This window comes from Pseudophryne corroboree, chromosome 4 (assembly GCF_028390025.1).
Source record: "Pseudophryne corroboree isolate aPseCor3 chromosome 4, aPseCor3.hap2, whole genome shotgun sequence".
NCBI classification, from domain to species: domain Eukaryota; kingdom Metazoa; phylum Chordata; class Amphibia; order Anura; family Myobatrachidae; genus Pseudophryne; species Pseudophryne corroboree.
The window spans coordinates 123,646,270-123,665,016 of NC_086447.1; the positions used below are offsets into that span (position 1 = coordinate 123,646,270).

At 47.4% G+C, this 18,747-nt stretch overlaps 1 protein-coding gene across 7 annotated transcripts in view; it reads right to left on the reverse strand.

Moving 5' to 3' along the window:
• Positions 1-18,747, reverse strand: part of LPIN1 (lipin 1) — a 374,679-nt gene that overhangs the window by 41,104 nt on the left and 314,828 nt on the right. For all 7 annotated transcript variants that reach the window (XM_063915392.1, XM_063915391.1, XM_063915394.1 and 4 more), the window contains 2 exons: positions 5,794-5,886; positions 2,119-2,198 (listed from right to left, as the gene is read on the reverse strand). In XM_063915392.1, coding sequence (XP_063771462.1) covers positions 2,119-2,198; positions 5,794-5,886 — 173 coding nt within the window. The remainder of the gene's footprint in view (positions 1-2,118; positions 2,199-5,793; positions 5,887-18,747) is intronic.

Consider the following 18,747-nt stretch of genomic DNA (forward strand, 5'->3'; position numbering starts at 1 on the left):
TCGGACTGCTCGCAGCCGTGGGTCTGCAATGCAGAGTGAACAGCAGAGGAAGCACTGCGTATTCTGCAACAACGGAGGAGACACATCTGTACACTGATGCTGCTGTTCAGTCAGTTGCACATAGGGAGGCCAATCCCGGGATCCTGGCCCAAAAATGACGGGATTGAAACCTCCAATGCTGGAATTCACGGGATCGCATGCGCACTTTTGCCAGGCATCGCTGTACGGCCCCGGGTGGCAGTGGGGTGTTTAAAGCTTAGGCGGGCAGCCATGAACACACACTGACCATGGCAGCGGCATTTCAAATGTAGCGCCGGCCACCAGCAAATCGGAGCTGGCGGTCTGGCAGCCAATCAGGAAATCCGTTGCAGCAGCGGAACCAAATTGGCTGCCGGATCGCCCATTCTGTCTGGCTGGCGGCCAGCACTACATTTTAAATGCCACTGCCATGGTCATTGTGTGTCCATGGCTGCCCGCCCACCCTCGTTCACTGCTCCCTACATTCTCCCTCCCGCGCTGCTCCCTACATTCTCCCTCCCGCGCTGCTCCCTACATACTCCCTCCTGCGCTGCTCCCTACATCCTCTCTGCTCCCTACACCCACCCTCCTGCGCTGCTCCCTACATCCACCCTCCCTTCCTGTTCCCTACACCCTTTATCACTGCCCTCCACTTCCACTATCCCTGCTCCCTACACGGATCCCTACTGCAATCCCGGGAATGCCAAGATTGAGCGTTTTTTAAACCCGAGGGGACGCGGTACACTCAGACGGTGTCCATGTCAACCTATGTCGACACTGACACACAAAAAAAAACAGAAAAACTCATGTCTGTATTTTGAACATGTCGGCATAATGAATGTTGGTATTTTGACTGTAGGTCATTGGCTGTCGGTATAGTGTCCATGGGTAAATCATACTGAACCCCTAGTTGCACAGGGAGGCCCGGCAAGGGCCCAGTATACACTGAACTTCAGACAATGGGACAGCGTTATCTGGAGTCATGGCGTTCTCTTACTGGGAGCAGAAGACAGGCTGTTACAAAAACCTACATTTCTGGATTCACTTCCTGTTCGAGGCTACTGTATGCCAGATATACAATAATGTGCTTAATGATAACAGTAACTGCAACAACATGTAGAACGCAAGACGAGGATCCTTGACATTTGGCTGCAATGTAATGATAAGTGGTTCTTCCAGATGTGTCCTCATACATCATTGCTGCACTCACGTCAAACAGCCCCTCTCGACGCGCCAGGTCCCGTGAGACTCTGCTAGCGCTGGGAGTAGTTTTTTTTTACCGAAAATGCATCCTAGTAGCAATGCAATTGGAACGCACCTAGCGACTGTGTTAACTAATCTATTATGCAACACTTGTATATCTGTGTGCGGCTGAGTCTGTACACAAAGTGCTACAATGTAGCAGCCGCAGCTTATTTCCAATACAAGTTCCGTTGTGCTCTGTAAACAGGCTCAGTCACACATTTGCGCATCCTAGTTGCATCGCATTGCGACGAAGACACAAAAAAAAGACGCCTGCGACTCACTCGTATCCGGCATCTCACGCTGTGTGGCACACTGAGGCTAGATGTGTTCAGATTTTACAACTTCTAAATAGATTTTTAAGGCAATGGGATAGGCAACGTATGGCACACTAGCTGCTGTGGAACTACACATCCCAGCATGCCCTGGCACAATTTCATCATACTCTAACATCAAACCTGTGGCATGACATGCTGGGTTGTGTATTTCTGCAGCAGCTGGAGTCCCACATGCTGCCACCTCCATTCTACAGTACTTCTGGGTATTTACATAATAGCCGTTTCGATCAATGTTTTACCCACTTGACATTCCGAGCATGACAGAAATGGGTTCTGAGAAAGAATCCCACCCACAGACAGACTAATCCACCCTTATTACAGCTCATCAATATAGGATACATTCCCTGCTGGCTATGGCTTACTTGTACTTTTGTCCCTAGAAAGTGGTTTTAACCTCCTAATAACAATTTTATCTACATCTGAGGCAACCATAAAGGAATCTATATTAGTAGTTCCTGAGCTGGTACAATAATATTACAGCTGGTCCTCTGTATATGAAGTTCAGGTTTTCATTTCCTACCTCTGTTCAATGTTGGAGCCTGCAGGTTGCTCAGTAATATAAGGTCCTTTTCCGCTCAGTCCTTGCTCTACCTTGGATTCCTAATAAAAGGAGTTGTTAGGACAATTATTACATGGTTGCAAGTCATTGTATAATGGAACATACACTACATTATGTCAAATCCAGATGTCAAAGACTTTACTGCTCAAGGCAGGTCTTTAAAAAGGTATAATTCATAATGCACAGTACATTTACAGAGGAAATTACAGACCATCCTGTGGTTAAGGCTGGTTCGCTACACAAATGTATTTTATGGAGAAAGTATTCTAGAAACTACAGGTCCAGGCTGTTTTCATGTTCTCTGGCAGATGAAAAAATAATTCAGATATAATTCAAATATTTCCTGATCATTTACAAATACATGTTCAATATAATGGTCAAGCATGTGAGATTTATTGTATTATTTATTTTAACCGTCTCTCTCGTCACCATGCGTTGCACACTTCATGATCACACTGCGTAGCCCCTTACTGTTCACCAGGGTCACACTGCGCTGCCCCTTACTGTTCACCAAAGTCACACTGCGCTGCCTCTTACTGTTCACCAAAGTCACACTGCGCAGCCCCTTACTGTTCACCAAAGTCACACTGCGCTGCCTCTTACTGTTCACCAAAGTCACACTGCGCAGCCCCTTACTGTTCACCAAAGTCACACTGCGCAGCCCCTAACTGTTCACCAGGGTCACACTGCGCAGCCCCTTACTGTTCACCAAAGTCACACTGCGCTGCCTCTTACTGTTCACCAAAGTCACACTGCGCAGCCCCTAACTGTTCACCAGGGTCACACTGCGCAGCCCCTTACTGTTCACCAGGGTCACACTGCGCAGCCCCTTACTGTTCACCAAAGTCACACTGCGCAGCCCCTTATTGTTCACCAAAGTCACACTGCGCTGCCTCTTACTGTTCACCAAAGTCACACTGCGCAGCCCCTTACTGTTCACCAGGGTCACACTGCGCAGCCCCTTATTGTTCACCAGGGTCACACTGTGCAGCCCCTTACTGTTCACTAGGGTCACACTGCATAGCTCTTTACTGTTCATCAGGGTCACACTGCATAGCCCCTTACTGCACACATCAGGGTCACACTGCATAGCCCCTTACTGCACACTTCAGGGTCATACTGTGCCACCCCTTACTGTTCACCAGGGTCACATTGTGCAGCCTATTACCCTATACACGAGTATACTGCTCTGCTCCTTACTGCACACTTCAGGGTCACACTGTGCAGCCTCATACTGTTCACCATGGTCACACTGTGCAGCACTGAATTGTTCACCAGGGTCACACTGCGCAGCCCTTTACTGTTCACCAGGGTCACACTGTGCAGCCCCTTACTGTTCACTAGGGTCACACTGCGCAGCCCCTTACTGTTCATCAGGGTCACACTGCATAGCCCCTTACTGCACACTTCAGGGTCATACTGTGCCACCCCTTACTGTTCACCAGGGTCGCATTGTGCAGCCCATTAACCTATACACGAGTATACTGCTCTGCTCCTAACTGCACACTACAGGGTTACACTGCACAGCCCATTACTGTATACATGAGGGTTACACTGCACAGCCCATTACTGTATACATGAGGGTCACACTGCACAGCCCCATAGTGTAAACAAAATCAGTATGAAATGCCGGCGGACGGGATCCCGGCTGTCATAATCCCAACAGCGGGATCCTGTCCACCGTAATGCCGGCAGCGGGGCGAGCGCTAGAAAGCCCCTTGTGGGTTCTATTCTCCCTCTATGGATGTCGTGGACACCCACAGAGGGAGAATAGACTGCGGTGCCGGGATTCATGCGGCGGCAATTCACGGCTAGTCGGGATTCCGGCGGCGGCATTGTGACTGCGGGGATCCCGTCTAGCAGTATTTTAACCTACTCTACTCGGTCTTTCTGCTATTAAGGACACTTATTTTAGGTTTTACTGGTAGCATTAATGGAGGAGATTCATACATAAGCTTGTGTTACATGCCAAAGATAGAAGGCTGCATGGACCATGTTTAGAGCATGTTCACTCATTTGACAGGATAAAAGCATTTCCCCACGCCCAGGGATGGATCCGGGGGAGTGGGCGATCAGTGCAATGCCCCCCTCCCCATATCACTTCTCATTCCCATTACCACTGGTGCAGCTGTATATCAGCACAGCGGCACATTGGGAAGAGAAAGGAGATTGCTGCCGAGTCTCCCCGATGCCCTCTGCAGCCCAGTATACACCAGTGTGCGCTGGACTGAGGAGGAAGACAGCAGTCTCTGTTCTCTCCCTGACCAATGTGTCACTGGGGAGGACAGGGGAGAAGAGTTACCCCCTGGATCGGCCACTGCCCATGTCTACAGTGTCACTGCAAGAGCAATGTACAGATTTAAAGCGCTGTCTTCTTCTATCTGAGAAAAAAAAAATGTTTTAGTTGTTCCTGTCTCATATAATAACTGTAGCAACTAGCAGCGGCTCCTCACCCTGGGCTGCAGCACTGAGCAATGACTGCAGGGGGAGCCGGTCAGTACATAAAAACATACATGTAATGTTGTATGTAATATATGTGCTGGCTGCCTTACCTGGGATCAGCTCCCGCCACAACAGGTGACACAGGCACACAGTCCTCAGCCTGTCAATCTTTAATAAGCCCTCCCCCATACTCCCATTGGCTGGTTTCACAGGAGTCAGGGGCTTATTGAAGATAGGCTGAGCACTGTGTCCCGTGCGTCAACTTTGTATGTTGACGCACGGGACACATCCTAACCAGCAAAACTCTGCAGTCTTTGGTCGGGGCAGCAGCCGCCACTGGTAGCAACGGAAAAGATAAGGGGAGATGTATCAAAACCTTTGAGAATGAAAAAGTGGGAGTAGTTGTCCATAGCAACCAATCATATATCTAAGCACAGTCTACAGAATGACAGCTAGGAGCTGAATTGTTGCTATGATCTACTCCTCCACAGTATCTCTCAAAGGTTTCATACATCTTCCCCATTAAGAAAACAGAACAAGGAATGACGGATAAAAGTCAGTACCTTACAGAGCACACACACAGTACTCCCAACAATCATGAGTTCCTCAGCTGCAGTCCTCATGTTGTTTTACATCAATCATCAGGAACACTTACATAAAAATAAAAATTCAAGCACGTTTCCTCGATGTTGTGAAAGATCGTACATTATTGTTTTGTAATTTACACAAATGTCAAATGTAGAATGTAGTTACTGCAAAAGATTTGCACAATAATATACAATAGGGAAATCTAAATCTGCGCAAACTAAGGCAAATCTAGTCATCCACCAAGTAACGTTCATAACTAGTCATTTTGGACCCACATGGGCCAGGATTGTGTGCTAAAGGGCCATTTCTTAGTCACACACAAAGGGCTAAATGTAATACCCTGCAAACTGCGAGACTTTGGGGTATATTTACTAAAGTGTACATTTTTTATAAGTGGAACTGTTGCCCATAGCAACCAATCATATTCTAGCTATTATCTTCTACACGGTGCTAGATGAATAAGTAGAATCTGATTGGTTGCTATGAGCAACATCTCCACTTCTAAAAAAAAACTCCCACTGTAATAAATGTACCCCTTTGTGTGAGTGTGCCCATATTTTTAAAGCAGCAATCGTTTACTAGGCAAAAATGACCTGCTTTTCTTACCACTGTAATGCTGCTGTTCCTCCCACGCCAGGAAAACCACCATCTCCCACCCTTTTTGGGCATCTTGTCTCTCATCAGAGTATCCACAGTTACCTGTGAAACGCACGGTGACGCCAATAACAGAAAAAAAGCAAAACAACTAAATGAATGAAATAATAAGGTTAAAAAAAAGAAAACATGTAGAAAGCAATGAAACAATGCAAGCAAGCACGGGTATGAGAAACATACATACTGTCTGCTGGCCACAGAGATTAGAAAAATAAAATTTAATGGAATCTACCACTGCACAGACGTAATCAAAGCAAGAGTACTTGAAAGAAAACAAGAAAAAGAAAACACAAAAGTCTGTTAGTATTTGGAGTTATGACCACAGATATACACACTAGACAGACTGCCGATTGTCAGAATTTTACATGCACTGGCTTCCTTCATACAGTTTGGGCGGCCATTTTGTGGGCTGAATGAAGAGTGAATGTGGACAGAAGAGTAAAGCCTAACAAATCTCTAGGACCAGTGACATGCCCAAGACTGTGTGTATTATGGAGTTCTTACAAATTTCACGTGAAGGCAACAGGAACAAAGCACACAACTGAGGCACGAGACATCAGAGCATTGGCTCAGAGGACATAATGGTTGCTTCCACTGGGACTCATTTACAAGGCTTATATCAAGACTGTTTGACCTGGGCAAATGCACCTCGATTTTGGCCAAAGCCCTTGAGTTTGTGGAGCAAGCTAGAGAAAATGGGAGCGGAATGAGGAAATTCTGTGTATTAGTGCACAGCAGTTCAGAAACGAGATTTCATTTTTAGCTTTATTCCACACCATTGGCCCAAAGGACTTCATTTCACGGGATCCCGGCAGCAGAATGCCGGCTGTGGGGGGGGGGGGGGGGGGGGGAGCGCAATGAAGCCCCTTGCGGGCTTGCTGCGCTCACCACGCTGCGGACTCGGTGTCATCAGGTTTTATTCCCACTCTATGGGTGTCGTGGACACCGATGAGTGGGAATATTGCCTGCTAGTCGGCATGCCGACTGTCTGGATTTAGAGGGGGACGGGATGTAGCTGCCAGTATTGTGACGGTCACATAACTACATCTCACACTGCGTACTTACAGTTTACTAAATAAGATTTACTATGCCATCCACAAGAAGGCAAATAGATCAGAAGTTCCCAAGTCAGTAGCCATATTTAAAAAAATCATAATTATTGACCAATCCCGATGATGATTAAAATTGTCACCATCAAACACAAGCCTATTTTCCCCACTACTGTGAGAGAGTGGCTATGGTGCCCGAATGATAATGATGCATATTGAAAAAGTGCATATAATCAGACTGTATGTTATGTTACAAGATGTAGGACCGCACATGGGTGTATCATCCCAAAAAGATCATTGTGAAATGCTACAAGATGACACTAAATACAATAATAGTATCTCTGACCAAAGTTACACAGAAAACAATTGCAACTACTACAGTAAGCCATATAGCATTTTATTTTTCTTCATGATATAACGTGACCAATTAACAGTGATAAAAAGGAGGTCCTATTTTCCCAGAGCTGTTACATAACACATTTCACACCAACAGCCTTGCAAATTATTTGATCAAAAAAGCATCTTATGGGAAAAAGTTTAATACATCGGTGCACAGGTTACTGTTGCTATAATCTATAATCATGCATTTTATAACTATGCCATTTACATATTCCTCTCCCATTTACATCTTTGACCTGATCTCCCTTTACACTCCTGCCCGCCCTCTTCTCTCCACAAATGCACGCTGCCTCTCCTAGCAACTGATGACACATTACCACCTGCAAGAGTTTTCCCCATGCTGCTCCCTATCTCTGGAATTCTCCACCATTGCCGCTCAGACTCTCCACCTCTCTACAAAACAGCTCTCAAGATGGGTTGGGATTGAATTGTCGGCGTTTGTGATGTCGGCAGTCAGAATACCGACCGCGGCATTCCGATGATCGAAATCCCGTGTACCTTCCCCCATGCCCCCTAACTTCCACCCTACACGCAGCATAAACCTAAAGCAGGCTAACCCTAAACCTCGGCAGTGGTGCCTAACTCGCTCCTCCTCCCAGCCTAAACCTAACCCTCTCCCTGCATCTTAAACCTAATCTCCCTCCCAATGCCCCCTGCGTCCCGGTGGATGTTCGTTTGGCACCTTGGCTGTCAGGATTTCCTGGATAGTGAACCTATGTGGGATGCCGGCGTCTGGCACTCTGACTACCAGAATCCGGACCGGATCCCCTCAAGATCCACTTCTTCATCAAACCCAGCAGTCTCTCATCCTAACCCTCTGTGACATACTCACTGTCTACCCCATCTGTGTCACCCCTGTCTGTCTGCCCCTCCCCTTTAGAATGTAAGCTCTCACGAGGCCCTCTCCCGTCATGTGCTTTTCCTTCTCTTACGTACAGATGGAGCCCTGCTCATCTATCCCTTTAATAGGATTAACTGAGCCTTGTCAGTCAGACTTAATCCCCTGCTGTAATGACTTAATCCCCTGCTGTATTGTTCTCTCTGTATTGTATTGCAGCTGAGAACAATAGATGAAAGTCTTATGCTAATAAACCTTGGTGCACCTAGGCGCAGCAGAAAAGCCTAGATGAGCAAGGCTCCATCTGTAGACTATCATCTACTAAATACTCCCTACAAGGTCACCCTGATGCTTATTTCAATGTATTGTCCACTGATGTAGACATGTTTACATACCATGTACCTGTCCTGCGTTGTCTTGTACAGTAAGTTGCTGTTTTCTTGTTATGCTTGTTTATGTACTTTGTTAGGCGCTGCAGAACCCTTGTGGCGCCATATAAAGGATAATAATAATACAAAATAATCCCTCTGAATATTAGGTGTAAAACGTCAGTGGCTGCAATGGGTTACCGCTTTCAGTGCACCGGATTTCACACATTTATTTCTTCTTTTCTAGATTTAATGCAATATTGTGACTTAGATACTATATAAATTGTAATGAAAAACACGCGGTCAATAACTGTGGGAGAAAAGGCTCTATGGGATATATCCAGCTATGGTAAACAGCTCTGAATAAAATGCTAAACTTGTTTGAATAGCCATATAGCCTCAAGATTATATAATCAGCCATTGTGCTGGGGGAAAAATGAAACTGCCGCAAACAAATAATTCTATTCCTATCTGCCTCAATAGAATAGCACGCGGCTATAATGGGTAATTACATGATTCATGTCTTATTATTCTCGGGATAAACAAAACAAGTTCTAATGGAAAATGTTGCTGTGCGACCAATCTGTTCTTATGAAAAAGCATCTGACAATAGGACGGCTCAATTATGTTTATATAGGAATAATGAGTCGCCCCTAGCAACCAACTATTAGAACGCAGCAAAAAGCTTTCCTTTCCGCCAATATTATTTTGTTCTCAACCTCATGTCCCAAGTTCTCCTGCCCGGAGTGGTAGACGTGTGGCACGGTACAGTAGGAATTGAGGTAATCCACAATAAGTGGCTCTTTATTTGTAGGGAAGTGAAAACTTACTGTTGGAACAGAGTCAAAACTTCCAAATAGGCTACATTATTCCAATAGCATACTAGGGGGTCCATGCACAGAGAGTCACCCGTATTTGCACCTGTATTTTGTGCACGGAAAAACCTGCAAATATTATTACTATCATTTTCGCCCATATGTGGAGTTGTGCGCATTTTTCATGTGTTTGATGTGAAACCGGAAAGGGCAAAATTAAAAGTACAGGAAAAGATCCGATCTCCGTTACATGTGATCTGGTGTAAGTCCTTTTACCCTATGGAAATACATATTCTAACAATTCTCCCGCTCAGTCCATTCTTCATACTAGTTACAGGTTGAGTATCCCTTATCCAAAATGCTTGGGAGCAGAAGTATTTTGGATATCGGATTTTTACGTAATTTGGAATAATTGCATACCATAATGAGATATCATGGCGATGGGACCCAAGTCTAAGCACAGAATGCATTTATGTGTCATATACATCATATACATACAGCCTGAAGGTCATTTTAGCCAATATTTTTAATAACTTTGTGCATTAAACAAAGTGTGGGAAATTTAAGGAAAAATGACTTCACAGAAAAGGTAGTGGATAAGTGGAATAGCCTGCCATCAGAGGTGGTAGAGGCTAAGACAGTAGAGCAATGTAAAAATGCTTGGGATAGGCATATGAATATCCTTACAAAGAATTAAGGTTCAAAAAGGGTTGAGATTACCTAAAGGATAAAAAAAAAAAAAAAAAAAAAGGAGGCAGACTAGATGGGCCAAGCGGTTCTTATCTGCCGTCAAATTCTATGGTTATATTCTCACAATTCATTTATGTTCCATATACACCTTATACACACAGCCTGAAGGTCATTTAATACAATATTTTTAATACCTTTGTGTATTAAACAAAGTTTGTGTACATTGAGCCATCAGAAAAATAGGATATTAATTATCTACCGGTAAATCCTTTTCTTGTAGTCCGTAGAGGATGCTGGGGTCCATATTAGTACCATGGGGTATAGATGGGTCCACCAGGAGCCATTGGCACTTTAAGAGTTTAATAGTGTGGGCTGGCTCCTCCCTCTATGCCCCTCCTACCAGACTCAGTCTAGAAACTGTGCCCGAAGAGACGACATAGGGGGTCATTCCGAGTTGTTCGCTCGTTAGTTTTTTTCGCTACGGAGCGATTAGTCGCAAACTGCGCATGCGCAATGTTCGCAGTGCGCCTGCGCCAAGTAAATTAGCACAAAAGTTTGGTATTTTACTCACGGCCTAACGAAGATTTTTAGTCGTTCTGGTGATCGTAGTGTGATTGACAGGAAAAGGGTGTTTCTGGGCGGAAACTGACCGTTTTATGGGAGTGTGCGGAAAAACGCTGACGTTTCTGGGAAAAACGCGGGAGTGGCTGGAGAAACGGGGGAGTGTCTGGGCGAACGCTGGGTGTGTTTGTGACGTCAAACCAGGAACGAAACTGACTGAACTGATCGCAGTGTAGGAGTAAGTCTGGAGCTACTCAGAAACTGCTAAGAAATTTCTATTCGCAATTCTGCTAATCTTTCGTTCGCAATTCTGCTATGCTAAGATACACTCCCAGAGGGCGGCGGCTTAGCGTGTGCAATGCTGCTAAAAGCAGCTAGCGAGCGAACAACTCGGAATGAGGGCCATACTTCGAGAGAAGGAATTACACAGATAGTGGCGAGAATCATACCAGCTCACACAACATACAAATCCGGCTAACATGCCGGAAAACTCAGCAACAACTGAAACAGTACTGAAACAGTAAATAACGCAGAGCTTACCTAGGAACTTGGCAGTACTGAACTATAAAACCAATGCAGGAAAACTAACCGCTGGGCGGGCGCCCAGCTTCCTCTACGGACTACGAGAAAAGGATTTACCGGTAGGCAATTAAAATCCTATTTTCTCTCACGTCCTAGAGGATGCTGGGGTCCATATTAGTACCATGGAGACGTACCAAAGCTCCCAGTACGGGAGGGAGAGCGCGGAGGCTCCTGCAACCCTGCTTGACCAACCTTGAGGTCATCAGAGGTCAAAGTATCGAACTGGTAAAACTTAGCAAACGTGTTCGAACCAGACCAAGTAGCAGATCTGCAAAGCTGTAAAGCCGAGACACCCCGGGCAGCCGCCCAGGAAGAACCCACTTTACGAGTAGAGTGGGTCTTAACCAACTTCGGACACGGCAATCCTGCCGTAGAATACGCATACCGGATAGTGAACCTGATCCAGCGCGAAATCGACTGCTTAGAAGCAGGACACCCAATTTTCTTGGGATCGTAGAGGACAAAGAGAGTCAGTCTTTCTATGACTAGCTGTCCTCTTCACATAGGTCTTCAAGGCCCTGACAACATCCAAAGCCTTTGAAGCAATTGAGGAGTCAGTAGCCACTGGCACCACAATAGGTTGGTTGATATGGAAAGCCGATACAACCTTAGGCAGGAACTGTGGACGAGTCCTAAGTTCCGCCCTGTCTTCATAGAAGATCAGATAAGGGCTTTTACAAGATAAAGCCCCGAATTCCGACACGCGTCGGGCTGAAAAAGATGGACAAAGCAGAGATCTGGACCTTGATGGATCCTAATCTCAGGCCCACATCCACTCCCGCCTGCAGGAAAAGGAGAAAACGTCCAAGTTGAAACTCCACTGCAGGAAATTTTCTTGATTCACACCAAGAAACATATTTCTTCCAAATACGGTGGTAATGTTTAGACGTTACCCCCTTCCTAGCCTGAATCAGGGTAGGAATGACTTCACTCGGGATACCATTCCGAGCTAAGATCTGGCGCTCAACCGCCATGCCGTCAAACGTAGCCATGGTAAGTCTTGATAGGCGAACGGCCCCTGCAGTAGCAGATCCTCCCGAAGAGGTAAGGGCTTTGGATCTTCCAGCAGAAGATCCAGTAGATCTGCATATCAAGCCCTCCTTGGCCAGTCCGGAGCAATGAGGATTGCCAGAACCTTTGTTCTTCTTACCAGCTGAAGAACCTTTAGTATCGGAGGAAGTGGACGGAACACATACACTGACGGGAACACCCACGGAATTACCAGTGCGTCCACCGCCACTGCCTGAGGGTCTCTTGACCTTGAACAGTACCTCCCCAGCTTCTTGTTGAGGCGGGAGGCCATCATGTCTATGTGAGGAACCCCCCACAAACCGGTTACCTCCTCGAACACCTCCGGATGGAGGCCCCACTCCCCTGGATGGAGATCGTGTCTGCTGAGGAACTCTGCTTCGCAGTTGTCTACTCCCGGAATGAAGACTGCTGACACCGCTACAGCGTGCCTTTCCGCCCAGAGAAGGATTCTTGACACCTCTGACATAGTAGCCCTGCTCTTCGTTCCGCCTTGTCGGTTTATGTAGGCTACAGTGGTCACGTTGTCTGACTGCACCTGAACAGCTCGATCCTGTAGAAGGCGTGCTGCTTGCAGAAGGGTGTTGTACACGGCCCTTAGCTCCAGGATGTTTATTGGGAGAAGGGATTTTTGATTCAACCACCTTCCCTGAAAGGTTTCCCCCAGAGCGACTGCTCCCCAACCTCTTAGACTTGCATCTGTGGTTAAAAGGATCCAGTCCTGAATTCTGAACCTTCGGCCTTCCAGAAGGTGCGGAAGTTGTAGCCACCAGAGGAGCGAAATCCTGGCTTTCGGAGACAGGCGTATCCTCTTGTCCATGTGTAGGTGAGAGCCCGACCACTGGTCCAATAGGTCCAGCTGAAAAGGTCGAGCATGAAACCTGCCGTACTGCAGACCCTCGTAGACGGCAATCATCTTCCCCAGAAGGCGGATGCATTGATGAACCGATACCCGGGTAGGCCTTAAGACATCCCAAACCATTGTTTGAATCACCAATGCTTTCTCCACCGGGAGAAAAACCCTCTGCACTTCCGTGTCGAGGATCATTCCCAGGAAAGACAGCCTCCTTGTTGGCTCCAGATGAGACTTTGGAAGGTTCAGGATCCAACCGTGCTTCCTGAGCAGCTGTGTCGTGAGCGCGATGGATCGCAACAACCTCTCCCTGGATGATGCCTTGATCAGGAGATCGTCCAGACATGGAATTATGTTCACCCCCTGTTTGCGGAGGAGAACCATCATCTCCGCCATCACCTTGGTGAAGATCTTGGTGCTGTGGAGAGACCAAACGGCAGCGCCTGGAACCGATAGTGATCTTCCAACAGTGCAAACCTGAGATATGCCTGATGCAACGACCAAATGGGAATGTGGAGGTACGCATCCTTGATGTCCAGCAACACCAGGAACTCCCCCTCCGTCAGTCCTGAGATGACAGCTCTCAGAGATTCCATCTTGAATTTGAACTCCTTGAGATAAGGGTTCAAAGACTAAGTTTAGAATAGGCCGTACCGAACCATCCAGTTTTGGTACCACAAAAAGGTTCGAATAATAACCCTTGTTCCACTGCTGAGGTGGAACTGGAACAATGCCCTCTGACACCACCAATTTTCTGATGGCCTCCAGAAGAATTTTTCCGTCTGCCAGCAGAGCTGGCAAGCCTGACTTCAAGAAACGGTGAGGTGGGGGATCTTGAAACTCCAGTCTGTACCCCCTAAACACTATATCCAGGACCCAGGGGTCCAGGCCAGACAACACCCAGACGTGGCTGAACTGCCGGAGTCTTGCCCCCACCTGACCTACCTTCAGGCCTAGCTGTCCACCGTCATGCGGAGGACTTCGGGGTATCAGAAGCGGGCTTCTGGGTTTGGGAACCTGTGGGAGCAGGTTTCTTTCCTTTGCCACGACCACCTCTGAAGAAGGTGTTCGAAAGCTTGTTCTTTCTAGACCTCGTGGGTCGAAAGGACTGTGACGTGGCTGGTGTAAAAGGCTTCTTCGTAGCCGGTGCAGCTGAGGGGAGAAAAGGAGACTTACCTGCGGTAGCCGTGGCAATCCACGCATCCAGCGCCTCCCCAAAGAGAGCCTGACCTGTATAGGGTAGGCCCTCCACACTCTTCCTGGATTCCGCGTCCGCAGACCATTGGCGCAGCCAGAGACCCCTGCGAGCCGAGACGGACATGGAGGAGATCCCCGCAGCCATGGAACCCAGGTCCTTCATGGAATCTACCAGGAACCCTGCAGAATCCTGAATATGGCGTAAAAACAAATCAACGTCACCTCTATCCAGCGAAGCCGACTCCTCCTGCAGAGTGATTGACCACCTGGCAATAGCTTTTGCAATCCAAGCACAGGCTATAGTAGGCCATAATATAGCCCCGGAAGCCGTGTAAATGGATTTTAGCGTAGCATCCACATTGCGATCTGCCAGGTCCTTCAACGCGGTAGATTCCGGGACTGGCAACACCACCTGTTTAGACAGCCAGGAGACAGAGGCGTCGACTATCGGTGGGGACTCCCATTTCTTTCTATCTTCCTCTGGGAAGGGAAAAGCAACCAAGACCCTCTTAGGGATCTGAAATTTCTTTTCCGGAGTTTCCCAGGCTTTTTCAAAGATAGCGTTTAATTCTTTGGATGCCGGGAAAGTAAGGGGGAGCTTCTTAGTATCTGTAAAAAAGGCCTCCTCCACCTGCTCTGGAGCTGTGTCAGAAATACTGTATGTAAAACAACCCTTACAGCTTCAATCATCAACTGCACCCCCTTAGCAATTGATGCTGTCCCCCTCGACACATCCTCGTCACCGTCTGCAGTGTCAGAGTCGGTGTCCGTGTCATCCTGCATAAGCATTGCAAGTGCACGTTTCTGAGAATGTACCGCAGGGGACCCCGAGGAAGCAGTATCAGACCATACAACCATAGAGGATTGTAGGACCTGAGTGGCATGCTCAGTCCTAGCAACCCTATCAGAAATCTGAGAAATAGTCCCCCTCGGAGAGACTAACCATTCTGGCTCTCTAGCCGGGATCTGCGCTACAACAGTGCAATCCTGATTATATGGTATGGAGTCTTCCTGGGAAGTCAAATCCTCTGCAGCATATGAAACAGTGTCCCTAGACATGTTGTCACACACACAAAACACCCCACAAACACACAGGGTATTTACTTAGACAGAGTTTCCCCCCAAGAATGGCAGAGAGACACAGAGATTGGAGCCAACCCACACACAGCGCTATTAGAGGTATAGGGAGACCCCAGCCAGCGCTGACTGTGTCCCTTAATAGGTGACACAGCCTAAATACAGCCTCCCCTCCCTTCTACAACCCCTTGGTACCGTACAGATAGCTGGAGTTGCCCTGGAGGGACCTGGACATCCACTGGCAGTGATTGCAGGCAGGAAAATTGACGCTGAACGCTGCTGGGTCCGCTCTGAGGAGAAGCTCCACCCCTTCAATGGCGCTGTCTTTCCACTCTTGAAGATTATACTGGCCTAAGGAAATTCGTGCTGGCTGAGATCTGCGGACCCCGACAGGCTGGAAATGGTCAGTGCAATGTTCTGTGCTGGCTCAGGGCGCCCCTCACAGCGCCGCACCGCACCGCAGTACCGCTGAGACTTCCGGGAGCGCGGTTAATACCGCGCTCCCACCCTTAAGCTGCCCTCTTCACACTGACCCCCCGCTTGTAAGAGGGGCCAGTGACTAACTCGCCACGCTTCCGCACTATGAGGGGGTGGCGGCTGGCTGCCGGGGTGAGCGTTCCCCTGTGACGGGGCGCCATCTGTTCCCTCTGGAGCTCAATGTCCAGTCAGCGGAGGCAGTGGCTCAAGACCCCGCAGGGCGGACACTGCTCCCCCCCTCAGTCCCTCGATGCAGGGAGGCTGATGCTAGCAGCCTCCCTGCAAAATAACAAACCCTAAAAAAACTTTTACTAGAGAAGCCCTGTAGAGCTCCCCTAGCTGTGACCGCCTCCTCCAAGCACATTTTCTAAACTGAGTCTGGTAGGAGGGGCATAGAGGGAGGAGCCAGCCCACACTATTAAACTCTTAAAGTGCCAATGGCTCCTGGTGGACCCGTCTATACCCCATGGTACTAATATGGACCCCAGCATCCTCTAGGACGTAAGAGAAACAAAGGTTTCACTATCTCACTCAAAAAATTCTGTATTTCAGAATATTCCGTATTTTGGAATATTTGGATATGGGATACTCAACCTGTATCTGGCTTTGCAATCTCGCTTTTGTACTGTTGCGCGAATCTAAGCGCAGCAGTCCTGTAATGCCTTAAGGTGCATATACACTAGACGACGTCACTTTATGAGCGACCTCGTCTAGTGTTTCCCCTCCCGGGCCAGGTGGTTGGACGTATACACTGAGCGATATGACCGTTCACATCGCTCAGTGAAGTTACGCAGCGGCCTGGCCGCGCAGGCAGTTCATCATAAACACCGAGGGTCGTTAACGATCCTCGGTGCCGCGCATCAGTCGTTGTTGCCAGCATACACACTTACAGAGAAAGTGAACAACGTCGCTCATTTTCACCCTTCCTGAGCGACGTTGTTCACTTTCTCGGCAAGTGTATATGCACCTTTATGGGTCCTACACACTGGCCGATATGACTACACGATATGAACGATCTCGTTCATAAATGAACGAGATACCGTTCATATCGTGTAGTGTGGAGGCTCCAGCGATGAACGATGCGCGGCCCCGCGCTCGTTCATCGCTGGTCCCCCGTCGGCTGTACATGCAGGCCAATATGGACGAGATCGTCCATATTTGCCTGCACGTCTACGGAGCCGGGTGACGCGGGGAGTGAAGAAACTTCACTCCCCCCATCACTGCCCCCCCCCCCCGCCGCCGGGTCGCCCGTCGGCCGTATTGGCCGTCGGGCACCTCGGTGGCCAATCGCCTAATGTGTAGGCCCTATTAGTCACCACAGTGCCAGATACACATGATACCATGTTCCACCAAATGTGTGCACCTGCCAAAATCGAGGTGCGCACAGTGCCCCCAAATATGTTGTGCACTGCGCCTCTCCAACTTGTGAAGCATAAATGGGTCATAAAGTGACACGCGGGAAAACATCAGAATATCACCCAAAAAAAAAAATCAAGTGGTACAATGTATACAGTTAGGTGTGAGGTCAGAATGGTCAGTGACCCCAGTGGTTCCCAAACTCAGTCCTCAAGGCAACCCAACAGTCCAGGTTTTAGGTATATCCCTGCACGTGCACAGATGGTATAGTCAAACTGACTGAGGTACTAATTAAGTCACCTGTGCCTAATCAAGGATATCCTTAAAGCCTGGACTGTTGGGGTGTCTTGAGGACAGAGGGGCAGATTAAGCCTGGAGAAGGCATAAAGAAGTGAGAAAGCGGTGATAAGTGGAAGGTGATAATGCACCAGCCAATCAGCTCATAACTATCAATTTACGTATTGCAATATCACCTTGCACTTATTCACTGCTTTATCACTTCTCCAGGTTTAATACATCTGCCCCAGAGTTTGGGAAACATATAGTTACCCTATGGCATTGTGCCCGGGCTGTGTGGCATGCGAGTTCTTCAGCTTCTCTCTTTTATTTACATGGAATTAGACATACTGTATATTTTAAGACTTACTAAAAGTGCCATTAAAGTATATAATAAAGTAATTCAGGAGGCATTAATATATTTTGTAGCTGCCAGAAAGAAGTTACTATTGTAAATAAATGTATAAAGAATAATTGGGGCAGATGTATTAACCTGGAGAAGGCATAAGGAAGTGATAAACCAGTGATAGTGCAAGGTAATAACGAACCAGCCAATCAGCCCCAATATGTAAATTAACATTTAGGAGCTGATTGGCTGGTGCGTTTATCACCTTGTACTTATCACTGGTTTATCACTTCCTTATGCTGTCTCCAGGCTTACTACATCTGCCCCAATGTACTGTATCAGTATATTGAGAGGAATGTTTGGTTAGAAACCCAGCAACCTGCAGTCTATTCTCTCCCAGGTATGCCACTAATTACATGGTGCAAAGTGCATAAACTGGCTGCACCCATACAGCTCCTGCCAAAAGTGACTGTACTAAGGGGGTAATTCTGAATTGATCGCAGCAGGAACTTTATTAGCAGTTGGGCAAAACCATGTGCACTGCAGGGGGGGGCAGATGTAACATGTGCAGAGAGAGTTAGATTTGGGTGTGGTGTGTTCAATCTGCAATCTAAATTGCAGTGTAAAAATAAAGCAGCCAGTATTCACCATGCACAGAAACAAAATAACCCACCCAAATCTAACTCTCTCTGCACATGTTATATCTGCCTCCCCTGCAGTGCACATGGTTTTGCCCAACTGCTAACAAAATTCCTGCTGCGATCAACTCTGAATTACCCCCTAAACTTCTGAATGGTACTCATAGAAAAGGGAGCAGCCCCTTTAAGATAATCCTATTTATTTAACAATCAGTTTAGATGCCACTGAATATACAGTACATGATTAACATTGGGACTGATGGAGCTGCGGCTCCAGGCCCACCAGCAAAATAGGCCCACAGCAACTCTATACTGCTGTAGACAAGAAAAAAATCCTGATACAAAAGCCAGCTAG